This window comes from Triturus cristatus, chromosome 9, assembly GCF_964204655.1.
Source record: "Triturus cristatus chromosome 9, aTriCri1.1, whole genome shotgun sequence".
Classification (NCBI taxonomy): Eukaryota; Metazoa; Chordata; class Amphibia; order Caudata; family Salamandridae; genus Triturus; species Triturus cristatus.
Genome location: NC_140592.1, coordinates 815579782 through 815599277, shown reverse-complemented (window position 1 = coordinate 815599277; position 19496 = coordinate 815579782). Strand labels below are relative to the sequence as shown.

Below are 19496 nucleotides of genomic sequence, written 5' to 3'. Positions count from 1 at the left end.
TTGCTAAGCAATGGGAAGGCTCTACAACGCCCTGTATATTTGGTAAGCCACATGTCTCACAACAGAAAGTACATGTCGCAGTCATAAGTGAGGGCAGGAATGTGTTAGGGAGACAATGGATAAGAGGGTTGGACTGGGATTCCAGGTGATTTGGGAAATAAAGGGTCCACCATATGGCCCTGGTACAGCAAGAACAAGGGAGGTGGAAGTCAAGGGTCAGTAAAAAAGGGGGCAAGCCCCATCCCCCCACCACCCAAAAAAAAAAGTGAGCTCGAGGAGCAAAGGAATGGGGTGAGCCAATGCAGAGTCAAAGAATCAGTGTGCATCGATAAACTGCAGACAGGGAAGCTGGAGACAAATGGGCGGTAAGGAAGAAAGTGGGCAGCAGTGAAACAGCCAAGAAAGAAACTGGGAATATATGGAAGGGGGGGTGGAAGTAGAAGTATGGCAGTCAGAGACCTGGAGAAAGGAGCAGGCCAAAAAATAATGAAAATAAACAAAATACACCAACTGACCGCACAGAAGGATGCAAAAAGGAATGGGTCATTCAAAAGGAATGGTGGGCTTAGGGAAACCAGCGTGCACTGTGACAAAAGTTTACAGCAAGATTAATACATTAATAAATAACCCCTAGATTAAAACCACGCCAGAGGACAAATATTGTATAAGTGGCCCACAAAAGTTAATCAAAGAATTAACATCTTCCGTTAGCTGTGTTTCCCATAAACGCACTGAGCCCATTTTTATTATTTAATATGTTCGGCCTCTGATGCCTTAAAAACGTCTGCATGCAAGGTCAACTGTCTTGTAAAATTCACTGTAGGGACTCTGCATGCAACACACTTGAGCCTGTACGGTGTAACTTATCCTAGAGTTTGTGGTAAAATGATAGCTTGCATGGCTGGGAGATTACGGGCGTGCCACCTGTTGTCTTTTCAGAGTATTCTTAACCTATCAGTCCTTTTGTGTGCCCTAAAGACTACTTTGAATAATTATCTTTAGAAACTTGCAGTAGTCACATAGGCAAAACTGTAATGTGAAGCTGAAATCCGAGTTCCTTCGTATTTTAAACTCTTTATAAAGGGACTTCAAGGGAGCGCTTTGAAATGGTGTTGGAAAGCATATCTAAGTAGTAACCTACTTTTAGACTCGTGTGGAGCATTGCACGTATAGAGCATACCACTCACTAAATGTATACCAATTGAGTGAGTGCAGAAAACCGAGTTAATAAAAATAATTCCGTTAATTCCGCAAGTACATTTCTAATACTTCCATCTGTAATGCCCCACTATGCGATTGCTCGTTCAAGAAGTTGTCGGATAAAGTCCCAAACTGCGTCAATATTGTGCCAGTACAAAAACAACACAGCTGCCTACACTCTGTGGTTTTAATAAAAGTGCTCCTCAAAATCAACTGCAATTCCCAACACCCACAGTCGGTCGCCTACATCTGGAGACTAATATTTAAAATTATTTTCATTACTAATATGTAACGTAATCGTGAATGAGACTTGCAAAAATCGTCACATACATAACTACACTGGGGAGGAAGAGGGGGGAGAGCGAAAGAGCGAAGAGCCAAAAGCAAAACATGAGGCAGGGTCCTGACCCGTGTTCATCTGCCTCCTCCTTGCTTTTACCTGCCTCGAGCACTTTTAATGCAACGTGCAAGATCTTAAAAATGAGAACCCCAATCAATAAAAGGTGGTTGTTGCAAATTGTCTAGTTACAGCCCTGCAATCTGGCAACACTACAGTATATTGCGCTGAGGAGGGGGCAGGCCTCAAGCAAGCAGAAACTGCAATTAAAACATTTCAGGCTTCAAGCCATTAAGATATCACTGTATTGTTAATGCACCACCCTTCTGCCACAAAAGAGAGCACAAATACATGTGCCATAATGCACAGCAGCAAAGCGGGTACCAGTTGTATTTTGTTCTTGTCAGTGCTATAGACATATTGTTAACCAACACCAAGATTTCTGTTAAATAAAGTGCAATTTAACTTATCAGTTATGTTCACAAGTTTCAGAGCTGCAAGACCTACCCCTTCACTACTAGAATCAGAAATCCCCACCTCATCTATGAGTGCACAGTGATGTAGTTAACATTTTTAGAACTAGGCTTTATGTATAGGGGAACGCGTTTTCTCCAGCTATTGGATAAGTCATTCCAACCAATTCATTAATGTAGGGCGAGAGGTAACTCAACCTAACTGGCAGAGCGGGAGTAATACATGCAGATATAGGCTCTATCTAATCCCATTAACAGGCGAGGCCATATACCCGTCTACTCTAAGAAGAAAAAAAACTGTCGGAATTTTTCAATAGAGCACCACAACATTCAGAGTTTCAAGGCCAGGAACAGGAGAAAAGTAGAATTTCTGTTTAAGAATATGATCAATGACACCAGTCAAGAAGAAGCAATAGAAAATTCTACCCAACAGTACCAGAAAATGTGGCGACAGAGCACATGCCTTGCAACTAGCAGACAAACAATATGCCTCTTGGACAAGAGCCTATACTGAACATCATCTCACAATACGCCAAACCAAACCAGCAACTGTGTACCTTATAACAGCAATGGATGCCAAAAAAGCACACATTCAATTGCACCTATAAGGGTGCATGGCAAAGTCTTTTCCAGGGATGTAAGTGACCTGAGCAAAGTTGTTTACAAGATATACATTTCTTAAGGTAAGGTGAAAAGGGAGAGTCAAGTGGCATACAAGCTCGTAATTAGAAGTGGGGGAAAACATAGATTGTAGAAGGCCATGGTAGGTTGTGACCATGAGTAAGACACGGCTGGGGTTACAACAAACAATTGATGGACGGAATGCTGACAATGCAGACATTCTCCCCCAGTCAAGAGATCTGGGTTAAATCCATCGTTCTTTTGCCCACTACACCACCCCAGTTTAGACATGGCCATATGCAAATCAGTCTTGACCCTGTGCCTCATGGGAACAGTCCAGCCCGAACTGCCAAGCCATGTCTTCCCTGGACCGGAATCAAGCATCCTAGGACCGGTTTCTGGCTATCAGCCGTCATCAGCCAGGATAGCTTGACTCCAGTGGCGTAGTGAGCACGGGTCCCATGTCTGGGAATAACCATCCCACTTAGGGCGAAAAGCGTTACAACAAACACGGCTGGGAGCAGCTCTCAAACAACATTTTCCCTCTTTCCTTGGACATCATGTTTGACACATACCGAAATATAGTGAGCAAGTCATTGCTTTACAATAAGGTCGGCTCAAGGGCCAGTTTCAAAGCACGTGAGGGCAAGTTTGTGCGCACTTATCTTCCCTCACAATGTTGGTTAAGCAAATCAGTTTGTGCTGGTTGGTTAAATCAGTAGCAGTCATAAACAGAAATTATGCAACCGAATGCAAGTTTTTTTTACTGCAATAAATTGCAGCCATTTCACCAGCACAATATTTACTAGATGGGATTTCAACTCACATTTGGAAATGTTATCAGTGCTATAAGCATCGAGTGCCCCAGTGCAGTGCTATTCCTGCTTGTCATAAAAAAGGCCGGAAAAGGAAAACCTACAACGATAGACATTATTAAAACATGGTCTCAGTTTCACGTGTGGTTTAAAAGGAAAATCAAGACAGTACAAAGGGACTTACAACATGTGCTGGACATTGTGTGCGGCTTGCCGTTTATCATTATATATTTCATATTAACTACGAGAGACCATTAGAAAGGAGTAGACCCCCATTTCTACAGAATTGGCTCTACCAGAAACCAAAGTGGACTAATCAATAATGTACTGACAAGTTAAAAGTACTTAAATAATCCTACTATTCATCCAACTCGGTTTTGCTACCTTGCAATATTAATTACTCCACGACTCTTTACCTTACAACATAGAGGCTCTCCCTGATGACCTCTTGATAAAGTCCCTATTTTGGTTCTTATAACAAACGACAGCAAGGGAATGCCCCTTACTGACACCCTTTCTGAGCCTCACCATTCCTGGGTAACAATTGGCTCTTGGGTAACCAAAAGTGGCGAACTGTCAGGACAAGGATGCACTGAACGTTTTGATACAGTACTTCCATAAGAATACAGTGAGGCACATTGTTGGGTGTATGTGCACTAAAACGTAACGCCCAAACAAAAATACAATAGTGTGTCGGCCTGAATGTATACTGAAAAAAGGTCAGCAAGACATGGACACCAAGAGTTCTGTTGTCATGCTGACAACTTACAGATGTAGCAAAGACTTGCTTGAGGTGAGATGATCATGTGATCCAAAAGGAGAAAGGTTTTACACGCAGGGGACAATTCTGCATTGTTGATTGGATGTTATGTATGATTTAACAGAAAGTAAACACAGGATCAGATCAGACTATAAAGTGCCAGACTGTTCCCTTGATGTACAGTGAGGGACCTGGGCAATTTTAAGCAGACTGGCTCCAGTTAGTAATAATTCAATACTTTTAGGATTACAATATAAATGTGAGACTGTAGAGCAGATTGGCCACATGGATAACGATACTGCATCCACAATCTAGCAGTTAGTACTGCAGTGGACGTTGAAGGAATTAACGGTGTGAGACAAAATAAAACTTTCTCTACAAGTCAAAAAGCATAAGATCCTGCTCAACAACCAGTGGCGTAACAATAGCCTTTGCAGCCCCCGCAGAGAAGGGGGGCCTCCCCGAGCTCCAGGGAGCCCCATTCAGCACTGTGCACGGGCAGCAGGTCCCTGGCCTGGGAGCTCCTGGCTGGATCCAGAGCGTGGGTGGCCCCTTCCATTTACTTTGCAGGGGGCCCCCTCAAGTTACATTACGTCACTGTCAACAACCAGTCAACACTGAAATATTGCCATACTAAATGCTGCTGTCCTAGTCAAGAATGCGCAGTACTGTTTGAAGTATCTACCAGACAATACATTTTCTCTAAATATCGTCAGTCAACATTAGCTTATTTATTTATTAGAAAGTTTTATAGAGCGCGGACAAGATCCTAAACGGATATCAGAGCTCTATACAATCAGTAAAGGTTACTATACAACAAATGGATATTACACATAGCGCATACACAGAACATCTTGTGTAGGCAAAGCAATAATCAGCCTAAGGAAAAGCAAAAAGTCTAGTTGCTTAGATGGTCTATTGTGACCATCTTGCTAGGGACACGGATGTGAATGGAACCCGGGTGTCTATAGTCCATAGTTAAGTGAATTTGGCCATGAGTATCGATTTTACCTCCATTTTGAAAGAAGCAGTGGAGGGGTTAAGTCTGGTTTCAGGAGGTAAGGCATTCCAGATTCTGGGAGCCATCCCGGAGAAGGATCTGTTATATGTTTTCTTCTTGTGGAACCTTTGAGGTTTCAGTAGTAGGTTATCCGCACTTCTTGAGGGTCTGATCCCGCCAGAGATCGTCAGTTTCTGTGCCAGATAAGAGGGTGCATTGTGATGAACGGCTTTGTGTGTCATACACGCTATTTTCAGATGAATTCTGGCTTCAAGGGGTAGCCAGTTCAGGGATTGAAGATCCGGGGTGATGTGGGAGTTTCTTTTGGAGCCAGTGATGAGTCTGGCTGCCGAATTAATGGAGGCTCTTAATGGTGCAGTTGATACTTTGGGTAGGCCAAAAAGAGAGATGATACCGTATTCCAGTCTTGGTATGACTAGTGCTTGTACTGCCTGTTTGAAGTTGTTGGGTGGTGGGAAAGGTTTAAGTTTCCTTAGTGTATTTATCTGGAAGTTTGCTCCCTTTGTAGCAATGTTGATGTGTTTTTGCATATTGAGGTTACTGTCAAGAGTAATTCCGAGTGATTTCGCTGAGTCCACGATGGTAGGTTGATCTTTGAGTGCTGTAAGATGTTTAATCCACTCTTGCATTATGGGGACTTGGGCAGGTGGAGCTATGAGGAGGAATTCTGTTTTTAGGGCATTCAATTTGAGATGGTTTTCTGCTAGCCAAGTTTGTGTATTCCTAAGCAATAGGTTAAGTGATTTGATGTCTTCTAGGGAGTGGATCTTGAGGTATAGTTGTGTGTCGTCGGCGTAAATGTGATATTGTACGTTAGATGCTTGTAGAACTTCGGTGAGTGGTTCCATGAAGGGATTAAACAGCGTTGGGGAGAGTGAGGACCCTTGTGGGACACCTAGAGTAACAGGTACTGGTTTGGAGAGGGAGTTATTGATCTTGAATTGTTGTGTCCGATTATGGAGAAATGAGGTAAACCAGTTTAGCACTGCACCTGAGAATCCCATTCTGTGTTCCAGGAGGTCTAATAGATTCTCATGTTTTATCGTATCAAAGGCTGAGGATAGGTCTAGTAGAATGAGTAAGCAGGCTCCATTTTGATCCAGGATTTGTAGCGCATCATCAATTATGTGTGTCATGGCTGATTCAGTGCTATGACCTGCTCGGAAGCCTAATTGGTGTTTGTTAAGGAGGTCAAAGTGATCAATATGTCTCGTCAGTTGTAGGTGAACACATTTTTCCAATAATTTGGCCAAGGTAGGGATGTTGGTAATACGACGGTAGTTGTTTAAGTCCATAGGGTCGGCCGTTGGGCTTCTTTAGGATAGGTGATACCTGGCCAGCTTTAAGGGTGTCTGGGATGCAGCCTTGTTGCAGTGAGCTGTTTATGATCTTGGTCCAGATCGGCAGAAGCAAAGGAGTAAAGTCTTTGACGGCATTAGCAGGGAGGGGGATCGGCGAAGTGGTTGGAAGGGTTCAGGGCACTGAGTATTTTGCCTATGTTTTCTTCAGAATAGGTGGTAAAGGAAGACCAGGATGCGTCATTTTTTAGGTCAGGCTTTGAAGGGCTTTGGTATGAAGCAGTTGGAAATGCTGGGGTATTTGTGTGTTGTCTCGCGTGTAGGGTTAGGTCAGTTAGGAGGTCCTTTTTGATGGTGTCAGTCTTCTGGGTGAAGAAGACGGCAAAATCTTCACAGTTTGGTTGCGGGCATGATAAGTCTTGTGGACGTTGTGGTGCCTCCTTGGATTGGGTTTTGATTAATTCAAAAAGTTTTTTGGGGCGGTTTCTTGCTTGGTCTAATTGGAAGCTGAAGAAGTCAGATTTGGTGCGCTTGATTTTTCGGTAATATGCATTTCTCTTTGTCCTAAGGATCTTGAGGTGGTTTGCGGATGGAACAGATCTCCAGGTGCGCTCAGATGTTCTGAGCGACCGTCTGTCTTCATTAAGTGTTCCATTGTACCAGGGCTTTGAATCTTTTATGGATACTCTCTTTAGTTGAAGAGGTGCGACCTCATCTATTATCGAGGTCATGGCGTCGAGGTAGTGATTGGTGAGATCATGGACTTCGGAGGTTCCTGCGGGGGGCCGAAGTAGGTTGTAGCTTTTAGTGGGGAATGCTGCATTGATGCAGAGTTGCAAAGAAACGGTCTTGAAATAGCAGAAGAGTAACCTGTGGTAGTGTTAGCCTGTAAGACAAGCTTCTCATACACATGCAATAGCAACCACAAGGACGTAAGGACATTTTCAAGAGGCTAATGGAAACATGCACAGCTCCCAGAAAATCTGATCCAACAAAGATTATTAAGAGGCTGGTAGACCGTGAGCAGCAGCATCACATACATGTGGCTTGCCTAGTCCGGCACGTTCCCAACAAAAAAATACAGCCAGGACAACAAGGAGACCGTTTTATCATTTGTGCAATTCCCATCAGGTCAAGATGCAAATCACTAATTTCTTTGCAAGAATAGATATAAATGTGGATGCGTATAGTTCAAGCTCCGACTTCCTTCTTTGCTACAAAACTGTGTGATACTACCAACATGCAATATACTGGCCACAATTGGTATTAAACTTTCAAAATAAAACATCTGGCCAACCTTTCTAAATGCATGTTGCAGGCTTCCCTGCTGAACTCTGTTCTGTTATACTGTTTAGAAAAGTCAAAAAATAATGATGTATACATGGCTCCAACTGATGTGTTCAGAGTTCCTTCCTCGGGTCTCCAGGACATAGCCTTTCAGTTTGTCCATTCTCTTGGACATTATCTTTGTTTTTTTGCAGCAGAGGAGACCGGAATAGATTTGGTTTGCCCCTTAAAATTAAAAGGGGCAGGCAGGGTGCATGTGCAGCAGCAAGGATCAGCACTCCCAAGCATAAAGAAGTCAAATATATCAATGCCATTATACTGCCACCACCCTAAGGCAACAAGCTGTTCAAAGAGTCTCATCATGGCCATACATCCCCAGCACTCTAGAACAGAGTTCCCAGTGTCTCCAAAAAAAAGTCTCTTAGCACGTCAATGGATTGTTGGGCCCAGGTGGGTCTATATTTGTAGAGGAGAATCCTGATTCTTTTGGGCCCCACTGTACCGATGCAAATGTGTGAACCAACTCATCTACATTGTTGACTGCTGCAGTCATTGGTTCCTATGCCTTATAACTCTGTCAATGTGATACAATGAAATCAGTGGGACAGTTTCCCACAGACTCAGTCAGAGGTTCTAGATGTGCCTCAACATGGACAATTCCTCACTTTGTTAAAACTATAGCATGAGCTGGATTTCACCCAGGCACAGACTAATATACAAATGCATCCAGTACAAACCAATGCCAAACCCCTGTCGCCTTCAAGGTACTGATTCAAACACTTCAGACCAATTAAGAGATGCACAGTAACTAAGCACCTTCACCAAAAACATAAACCTAGAGAGGAGGATTGCTTCTAATATTTTTTTTAAGGCAGCTTAAATCTCAATTGCTGTAGGTTTCCAAAATGGCACGGCTGCAAGCAAAACATCCAAGCACCGTGGTTGCCATACAAGAAAAGCACCAAAATATTTCTTGGTCACTTATTCCAACAATGACCAATTTGTATTCTATCATTCTCAATCTCCAGTTGACAACACAGACAGAAGATTCTATTTAAGGCCAAATTCCTCCACTAGCACTCCTGCATCCTGCTCACATTCACATCCTTATTACTAGTGTTGGGAGAACCACCCTAAGTGCACATAGCAATGAAACAGTGGAAGAGAATTCCTACATTTATCAGAAAAACGTTTGACACACCAGTGAAATCAGTAACATTTCTTAGCTAAAGGTTACGGTTAATATCTACAGTGAAACATGAGAATAGTTAGTTTTGAATGCACACTCCAAATAAATTACAAGTTTAAGCCTTGCCAAGACATATACGCCTTCTATAATTTCTTTCACTACCATTTTGGTACATTGGTCTAGACAGGTTGAGCCTGTAGTTGTCAGAATAGCTTATTGGTGCAAAGGATACTCACAAGAAGGTCAGTTCCCCACACAGTACAGCTGTTTGCTATGGCACCTGTTGAGAGCCTACAGCAAATGAATCCCTCTTAGTAATGCATATGGGAAGAGATTAACTGCCTTGCAATATTCTTTACCGCACCATCCTTCAGCAGTAGAGGATGAGAGCCGTGTTCTCCTCCTTAACGTCATTAATTCAGACTAACCTTGGTGCTCCTAAATGCAGGTGGCTTTATTCTATGTGCAAATTCCATTTCCTGAGCCACAATCATAGAGTGTCCATCAACAATTAATCCATGCAGTAGTGTTTGCCAAATGTTCATCATTGATCTTTATTCTGTATCTTGTAGAAATAATGTTTTTTTCAGATTGCACTTCAGTTCTTCATCAATACAACCGACAGCCACAATTCGTGCCAACGCGTTTTTCGTCTAATGTTAATAACCAAAGCCTTCATCAGGGCATGGACTCCAATATCTATTCGAAAAGTCGGATTTAATAGCCTCTGTCGCAACCAGCCTTCATCTGGTTCGAAGTTCGGTATATATCCAAGTGTAACGCTTTCAGCAACATATTAGTGAAATATCTTCAATCGGTATCCGGTCTTCATAAGACCGGCTGGCATCCTAAAAATCACATCAAGCGTAACTGCGAGTGTTACCAGTATGACCCTTACCGGATACCGATTGACGATATTATACGTTGCTGAAAGCGTTACACTTGGATAGCGTTACACTTGGATATATACTGACCTTCGAATCAGATGAAGGCTGGTTGCGACAGAGGCTATTAAATTCGACTTTTTTAATAGATATTGCAGTCCATACCCTGATGAAGTCTTTGGTTATTACCATTAGGTGAAACACGTGTTGGCACGAATTGCGGCTGTCTGTTGTATCGATGAATAACTGAAGTGCAATCTGAAAACAAAAACAAAAATTACAAGATACAGAATAAAGATCAAGGATGAACATTTGACAAACACTACTGCATGGATTAATTTTGATGGACACTATATGATTGTGGCTCAGGAAATTGAATTTGCATTTAGTTACAAATGTATGTAGGCTTGCGTACACTAATGGACAACGTAGGGTAGTCGTTGTCACAATTTCCTTGGAAGCACTAGCAGATGAACTTATAGTTCTGATTACGTTGTCACATAACCGTGCGCAATTAATACCCCACTGCCCTTTTGTGACGTTTGTAGGCTTTATTCTATGTTCTGCAGTCCTCACCACCAATAATATTGTTTGCGCGAATCCTAAACTATTGTCAATTTAATTTCTGGCATATTGCCACTGCATGCACCTAAGAACGAACTGCAAAGTGAAAGACACAATATTTCCACTTGCCCATTCCCCAAGGAATCCCAGTGGTCTATGCCTTGACTTGTGGTTATTTGAGTGTAAGTGTCTGGATTATTTTCCACATGTCAAATCATATACTTTTTTGTATTACTATCCTTTGATAGTTCGGAGGGTAGTAGAAACATTTTTTAAATTGCGGGTGAAAATGTAAGGATCAAATTTCTACATGTTAATGTGGAGGGCAGTCTGGAATCAAACTAGAAGTGAAATCTAGTGGGAAAAGAAGACCAGGAATTGTACTGCACTTAATATTTATAAACCACGTGACAAACTGAAGTCTAGCATTTGTAGCTTACACATTTGGTGTCATTATCAAAGTAAATCGGTGTGGAACAACACTCGACAATAACACGCAGGCAATACACTTTCTATAGAGTAACACTTATAACTGAAATAAATATTTCAGAGTGATAATTGAGAGGTATTTAAGTACCATGAAATCACTAGGTCTACCGCTATTACTAACTTTCTCCAGGTACCCTTAGGGTATACAACTTGGTGCACCAATTCAAATACTCCTCGGGTGTATCCACACACAAAAAACAGAATCAGAAATAAGGAAAAATACCACAATGTACAACAATAAACAATGCCAGGCTGCGGCTAAATATACGCCCTTTGCCTCCTAGCATTGCATTTTTACGCCTCTACAGCTACTACGCCTTAAACTAACCGAATGTTAGCATGACAACGGTTTCACTATTTTGGCATGGCAATTTCTCTTTAATGTTAATAGCCATAAACATGTTAATCTTCGTCATCATGGCATTTCAATAACTCCAATGATTGTTATAGTTGAGACTTGTTCAAATGTCTCACAGTTCAAATCACGTTCTAGTGAGTTTAAACTTGGGCTGAAGTCGATCCATTAAACACAAACAGCTGTCAAGCGCATAAAGGGCGGGCAAGACAAAATATGAAGTGACTTAGAACAAGAAAATTACTTTTTTTGTCTCATTATTCAGTTCCTAAGCGTCTCAAAATCAACGCATACTACATATAATCGGCCCGTGGCACTCACATTTTTTCTGTGTAGTATTTGGCATTTTACCTTTTGTCAGCTCCCTCTTCGAGTTCCCATCAATACGTACACCATGAGAAGAAAGTGTTTTTACGTGTTTTGTAACGTCTTTTACTGGAAACAATCAGATCATAGAATCAAACTGAACATTTGTGTCCCAACAGGCAACTAAAGTACCCTCCGCTCTACCAAGTCGGGGGTTGCGGTCAACAGATTTCTTAGGTCTGTGGTGGTGTTGGGCGAAATGTTGGGGAGTAGTCATGACGGGAGCGGGACGATGGAGCCCTGGCTAGTGTATTTTTCCACTCCCCCCTTACCCAATGACAAGGAGGTAGGGTGGTGGCGATGTACATCTTCACATAAAGGTGTCGCCACAGGTATGCCGCTGTGAGTCTAATTGTGCCTGATTGGCGCCAGGGCTGGATGTCAGGAGGCACGCCCTTCGTCGCCGACAGCACGCGCTCCGACTGCGAGGGCGCGCGCCTTCACCCAGAGCAACTGCTGCCAGCACGCGCCGCTCGATCTCCACCCCGCCTCCGAAAACACAGGAGCGCGCTAGCGTGCAGCGCGCCGTCTAAGGCGTCCGCCCAATGAACGCGCCTTCTGCAAACCAACCGCCCTCTTCGCCTGTGTCGGCTCACACCCTTACCAGCTAGCAGACGTGACTATACCACCCTCTATCAAGTGCGCCCAAAACTGTCCAGTTCCACAAAACCAACCGTTACCAGCAGTGCTGGTGTAAGCCGCCAGCCTTAGACTATTGCTAAAAATAGAAAGTACCACCTTCTGAATAAACCATTATTTGCCAATCATGCCCTGCCTCCTGGCTAATTACCATTTAAAAATGCCAACTGCTGTCAATGTTGCAGATCCGTGCTTTACTACCGTATAAAACCCTCGTCTCACAACCGCAAATATAGATTATCCGCAAAACCTACCTCTACTAGCTGGACTGACGTTAACAACTTTATAAAGTCACTTACTATTGCCCAGCATCTACAGACCATCCCACAAAAAAAATGCAGACATCAACGACGGCATAATACAAATCAATGCACCCAAGTACCTTCGGCCACTTGCAGATACCGACAAGCACGCCTCTATCTGGTGCGCAAGTATTGACTTCTGGCTTCAGCACAACAAAACTACCAACCTCTGGCAAGTTGACAACTGGGCAGAACTGATCACCATTCTGAGGAATTACAATCACCAAAAGCCCTTCTGCCAGTTATTTATCACCTCCCTCCACCCCTCCAAAAAAAAACTATCTGGGCAAGCCAACTTGCAAAACATTCTTTACAAGTAATGTGAGCTCGGCCCAAAAAAATACACCCATTTCAGCTCTGCAAATGTCCGTTGATGCCTAGCTTTTACCCATAAATGTAAGGCAGCAATGCCCTGAATACTTTCTAGAAACGATTTTAAGTTCAGTGTCAATATGGGACTCATTTTACCTTCTACAAAAACATTAACTTAAAATCACAACAGTGTTTGTCTGCGTCTAAAAAAACTAAACAATTGACATTATCCATCGATAATTTAACACTGGTTATACATTTTTTTTTAAATCAATTCTTTCACTTTACATTGTTCATTAAGCCATACATAATCTTAGAAAATCCATCTTGGAAAAAAACTGTACAGAACATCAAGAATTTTTTATCCTCCACAATATCACGGTCCACAAACAAAGAAAAAAACTGTACGAGATGCAGTCTCTATTTTGGTCATGCTGTCCAGCTTGGGAAGTCCATGCAAATGAAAACTGCAATGTACGTGGTTCACAAAGCAATAAAAAATTCCCATTTCTTATCGACTAACTACATAGTGTATCCTGTTGTATGTCAATTGACTGGATTTGTTTTTTTAGGCTCCAAGAAGCCACAACTATGGTGTTAGTTGCCCCTTGCAAAGGTTAACATAATGCACATACACAGATACCGGCCAACCCGCAAAGCCACTCAACTAGTGGCACAAAAGCAAGTTTCTCATAAAACATTATTCAGCTACATGGATATGGAGTACCCCACAAAAAATAATACCCTTTAAACAAACCCATAACCATTACACAGATACAGAATAGCCCAAAAAGCCTCCTCGACCAGCCACTTGAATAAATAACATCTATATAAAATAAACTCTGCCAGATATAAAGAGAGCAGGTAGTGCCCAACTAATCTCTTCCAAAGAAAAGTAACAAATATTATGGGTGTATTGAAACAATTGATCTCGGCCGTTTTTTCCTCACCGTGCCACTACAGACAGGCAGCAGCCATATGCAAATCAGCCTTTGTCCTACTCTAAGAAGAACATTCCTGTACTACCAGGCCATATTCTCTCTGAACAGGAACATAAGCAACTCCAGACCAGTTTCGGCTTGTTTGGGCTCATCAGCGGGTGCAGACTGAGTCCTATGGACCAATGAGGATGGAAACCATGTTCGAGCATACTCGTTGCCGTCAGGGCATCCCACTGAGGAAAACAAAAAGTGAAAGGTGGATTGCTTGCTATAAATCTCTACCAGCACACATTGGAACTACAGCAAACACCATAAATGAAACCTCTGTCAGCTATTTGGATATAACTTTTAAATGATATTCCATAAAATATAGGAGCGCTAGACACTTGATAACCAAAAATCTCACCTCATATTTGCCAGTCATGTGGATCTAAGCTAGTAAACACTACATAAAGCTTTACAAACTAGAGGGATTAAAGCTAGGGACCAGGACATAAAAGTAACCTCTGTCAGCTGCACAGATAACCCTCAAATGGCAACCCAAGAATTACATTTTTGTCAGCTGTACAGACATGGACCACTGCATAAAGCGCCCTGCACTGTGCAGATAGTCTCTAGAAACCTACAAAACGTATGCCTGCTGCAAACCTGTGCAAGAGACCACTAAATGAAATGCAAACATTGGCTCTGTGCCACCCCATGAAACCTCTGCCAGCTCTGCAAAATCTGGCAACATACCAACTGCTCTTAGAGCACTCTGGTCACTATCCGTTTACATGCAACACCACGTAACACCTACAACAAACTGTGCCTCAGGCATCCAGATGATATATCGAGCCAATACCAACTGTGCATAGAGAACCTGTAGACTAAGGCATATTATGGTGTGCCTCCTCTGATCAGGAAGCATGTGCAGATCTCTGATTACAATAAAATGTGCATCACGTTACATGTGAATTAACAAGCTGCCAGCTGGAAAACAGTGATCAATCCCCCATTTTCAATTTTAAAACCTCCACCATGACAACTTTAACAGGTTGAGCGATTTGATGCTGAAACTTGGGAGTCCTAACCAAAGGTGCCCTACTACATCTAAACAGCTTGCCTGTACAAAAAACGTGCTAACTGTAAATTCTACTACTGTTCCCTCTCATACAATGTGTACCATAGTGTAACTGATTTCCACCTCACAAACAGTTGATAGCTCAAAAAACGAGCTTAGCTGTAGATCAAAACAAAAAATATGCAGAATGCTACAAAAAAGGGAGTTATGTGTAGGATTTATAATAACCAACCTTAATTATATGAACCTGGTGTGAGAGCGGAGGCTGTAGAGGTCAGAATCCCCCACCATGTAACTTTTCAACAAAAACAGCATTCCCTTTACATAACGGTTAAAAGGCAAAAAAGTACCAAAACCTGACTGGACTCAAAACAAAATAATGTTCTATTTTGAATATGTAGAGTAAATTGATCAATCCCTCCAAAACGAAACATCTTGAGCAATGACTCAATTTAAAAATGTTTTCAAAATTGTATTTCAATACACGACCATAAAAACAACAAAAAATCAAGTTTTTCCAGAAAATAAAGTGATTAGCAAAGTGTAGACATGCTAATCAAATCTAACACGGCTCAGGAAGCACTCTCAATACAAAGGAAGCTACTATGTACTCCAAACTGGGTGCACTTCATACATGTCACAATATGGATTCTTCTTCCATTTCAACGTGCCTTACTGGAAAAATTGAGACAGACTTAGGGTTTATTTGAAGTGAGATGCCAACTCTCAGTGGGAATGTTAGTACGTTTCAGTATCCCACTAGGGGCACACACTTAAAGCAGACTAAGGGAAGCATGGATTACTGAGTTGACTGCAAACATCAGAGAACACAATATGTCTGTTAATCTAAACAAAAAAAAGTATGGCTGACAACCTTAAAGTGATGGGAAGACACTTTGAATTTAAGTGGAGCTTGTCAAAAACAGCAACTAAAGAAACTGGCTCAAGTCCATATAGCTTAAAGTCAAAAAGAATAACAAAGTAATAAACCTTTTCGTCATTTGAGTCAACATTCCAAGCAAGTAAGTATACGCCAAATGAGGGCCCACCCATCCCACTGAGAAGCATTTGGAAGGTATGATCGATAACATTTTCAAGGGCCATTGTTTTAATAACTTATTAACTTTTGTATTGGTTTTTCAGAGGCAATCTGTAAACATCAAGCAAATAAACGATTCACAAAAAAGAGCATTCATAACATCCCTCAATTTCAATTATAAAGCATAGCGGATTTGCCTCCATTGACTTTCATAAAAAGTGTACACTACAGGGATAATTGAACTGAAATGCTACGCCCCTCCTGGTGGGGCAACTATAAATTGAGAGGTACAAAACTGATCTTTTTTTAACCACAAATTTTACAATTATATTTTCTGCATAAAAACACAACGTCCCATAAACACAGTATGTTCCAACGGAAAAGTGAAGCACTGTCATGTTTATTATCCCACACTCTTCATTTTCAAGTTCAATGATTAGCTTAATAAAATATACAAGACAGTGCAAAATCCTCAAACAATGCTTCCGTTGTCCAACAAGGGTTGATCATGGTTGAATTGAGGAAGCCATGAGGTAAGTACGAGTTGCACATCAGGGAACTCAATGCAAGCCTCCCTGTATGTATCTGCACCCCCATAAACAATACCTCATTTGGGTTGCCTCTGAAAGACAGCTGAGAGACAAGGGACATTTGCACCAAAGGCATTCTGAGAACACAGCAAGGGTTTTGATCCCTAAACAGGCGCTGGGTGATAAAAAAAAAACACGACATTAGCCCAAGCAATGGCCTGGCTAAATTTAATTTCAGAGGAAAAGAAAAGATATGAGATTTGTACTTTTTGAAAATAGGGGAGGGGTCACTAAAGAGAAAAGTCAGCTGTAACGTACGAGGTAACAGGATGAAGTAGACAACAAACATATAATTTTCTTTATCAGCCGAGTGTTGGCCTACTATGGAGCAGGGACACTACAAACAGTAAAGTCAATTTTCATTTTCCAGTGATGACCGTTTAATGTCCTTAACGCCCATACCCAATAGAAATGTGATCAACAAAGGCCACTATTTACTTGCTTACTTTCCCAAAATGATGACATGCTCTTTTCAAAATATGCTTAAAGGTATGGCAACAGAGAAGGCAAAATAGACGTAAAAGGGAATTCTAGTACCCATGAAGAAGGGAAGCTGGGGCAGGTAAACCCATCCTTAATTTCCAATGGAGGCCAGTTCCAAAAAAATAAATGGGGCATCCAAGTAGTAGTACATAATTCAGAAAATGACCAATTCAGTGTTCCCCACAATGCCTGTTCGATTTCCACTGGAGGTAGACCCACACTAAAAAGGACATGGACATATCACATAAGGATTTTTCAGAACCTCCAAGGACAAACTGTCACCTACCGGCCAAGCGAACTGGAAGGGGATGACCAAAGTCCCAGGATCGTCGCCACTCTTGCCATGGTGCGGGCTGCGGGGAAAATAGAAGGAATTGCCTCCAAGTACAGCAGTGGATGTGGCTCCATAAGTGCAAGTCCCCGTGGCAGAGATGGTAGCCTGGTACTCCTTGAGGCATAGCCGCAGGTACGTGTCACACTCATCGCGGCCACAGTCTGGCCTAGGGGAGCCTGCCGGCCGTGTGTCATCACAACATTCTCCGTTCAACAATTCCCCGTTTACATTCCGCACTGAGCCCAGCTGCAGCTCGAAATAACCTGCCGCCTGTGAGACCTAAAAATAAAAGGAGAGAAGACATATTAGTGCCGAGTCTTTGGAGGGGGCTGAGGATTAAAGCCAGAAAACCAGCAATATCCACCTGAAACCGGTAAGCAAAGCATGGAGAACATGCATCCAGAAGTGGGCATTCTATGGTACTGCATGGAAATACAAAGAGGTGGGGGAGTCAGTCAGTAATCTATTAAACATATTAACCTGAAAGAAAAGTCCCATTGGGAACGGGGGCTACAACCTCAAAAAGAATTCTATTTCTACTAACACCAAGCGTAGAACATACCGGAGGGTGGATACTTAAAAAAGAGGCAGAGAAGCAGATATATTAAAATGCCACTCCAGCCAGTGTAAGGCAGGAAAACAAGGGAAAATGCAGCAATTGTGTTTTTATTGCAGTTTGGACTAAAATATACATGCAGGCATATCAAATAAACTTAAATATGACTGACTGTAAATACATTCAGTTGCAATTGGAAACACGGGGGTGGGGAGGGGCTTTAATACAAGTAAGTGTTAATAAAAAAAAAAACTCACATAGCCATACAGACTTCCAACAGTAGTTAGCTGTGCAATAACATACAAATAAAGGCAAATATTTGTACTTCACTTCGGTGTAGAAGTTCCTGGGGTGGGGGAATAGCTGACATAAAATTATGTGGGGTACTACTCTATGACCACAATGCCAAGATGTGAGAAAAGTATCATTAAATCAAGGGGCAAAATGCAGAAAATGAATAAACTATTGGAGCATGGCTGAAGCATAGCCATGCATGCATCTCATACATGGAGAGAACCAGGGAGACACCATGCAGAATAAGCATTTTTTTTAAAACAGGGTAGTGCAGGAAGGTCTAATGCAGATATAATACAAATTAAACAAGAATTAGCACTACACATGAGGATGAAGGAGGCAAAGGAACATGAACCATGGGAGGGGTAACTCTTACAGTGCCAAGGAGGCAGAGTCGCCCACCTATATGAAGATGCACGCACTCGAGGGCAATGTCTAAGAAGGCCTAGAACAAGAAAGCAGTGGAGGCGGGGAGGCCGGGGGGGTAATTACTACAGCACTACTGACCTTCCCATGCAATCACATACCAACAAACGTGTGATCAAGGTCCCACCAAAAGGGGTCTTTTGGAGCTGTGGCGAGTAGACATGCAGGGGCAACCATCTCACAGACAGTAAAATAAAGTGATGCCCTCACCAGATAACGCCATCAAAAAAATAAGACCTTATGGCAGACATGAGCCCTAACTGACTGACCCACACAGTAAAACGAGTTTAAATCGGAGCTTTTACATGGAAACTGTCATCCTTTCACAAAAAGGGCAATGTAGTGACACTGGTCATTGACACAGTGATGTGAGGCCTGGGGATCTAGATCCGAACTCAGACAATGCTATAAAAAAAAAAAAGTGTCCAGTTATATCTGGTTGGAACACTCCTAGAAATACTAACACACTTACTGTTAAACAAGTTGAGACCATGTACATGAAGAACCCAACCTAATCCCCCTCCCTGGCTCCCCCCGCCCCCACACACACACATCCCAAAAAAAGGACAGTGGGACCATTTCACAGGAGGAGTAGCAAAAATACCACTAATGTAAAATGAAGTCCAAAGACAGTGTATATACCACGCATATGTTGTACGGGACGTAAATTAAATTACTGGATGAATTGTGCAAAAAAACATGATGCCAAACAGCTACGTTTTTGGAAGTGGCGCGTGGGAGAAATAAAAGAAGTGACAAATAATGCAGATTATAGTAACAGTACCCCATAGTTCATCCATACTGGAAAAGGAACTCAATGGACACTAATAACTGTTTAATTCATAATACACATTCAAG

General features: G+C 42.1%; 1 protein-coding gene across 2 annotated transcripts in view; it reads right to left on the bottom strand.

Annotated features, from left to right (window-relative positions):
* Positions 1-19496, bottom strand: part of JAG2 (jagged canonical Notch ligand 2) — a 294764-nt gene that overhangs the window by 273571 nt on the left and 1697 nt on the right. For both annotated transcript variants that reach the window (XM_085626226.1, XM_085626227.1), the window contains exon 2: positions 17315-17641. In XM_085626226.1, coding sequence (XP_085482352.1) covers positions 17315-17641 — 327 coding nt within the window. The remainder of the gene's footprint in view (positions 1-17314; positions 17642-19496) is intronic.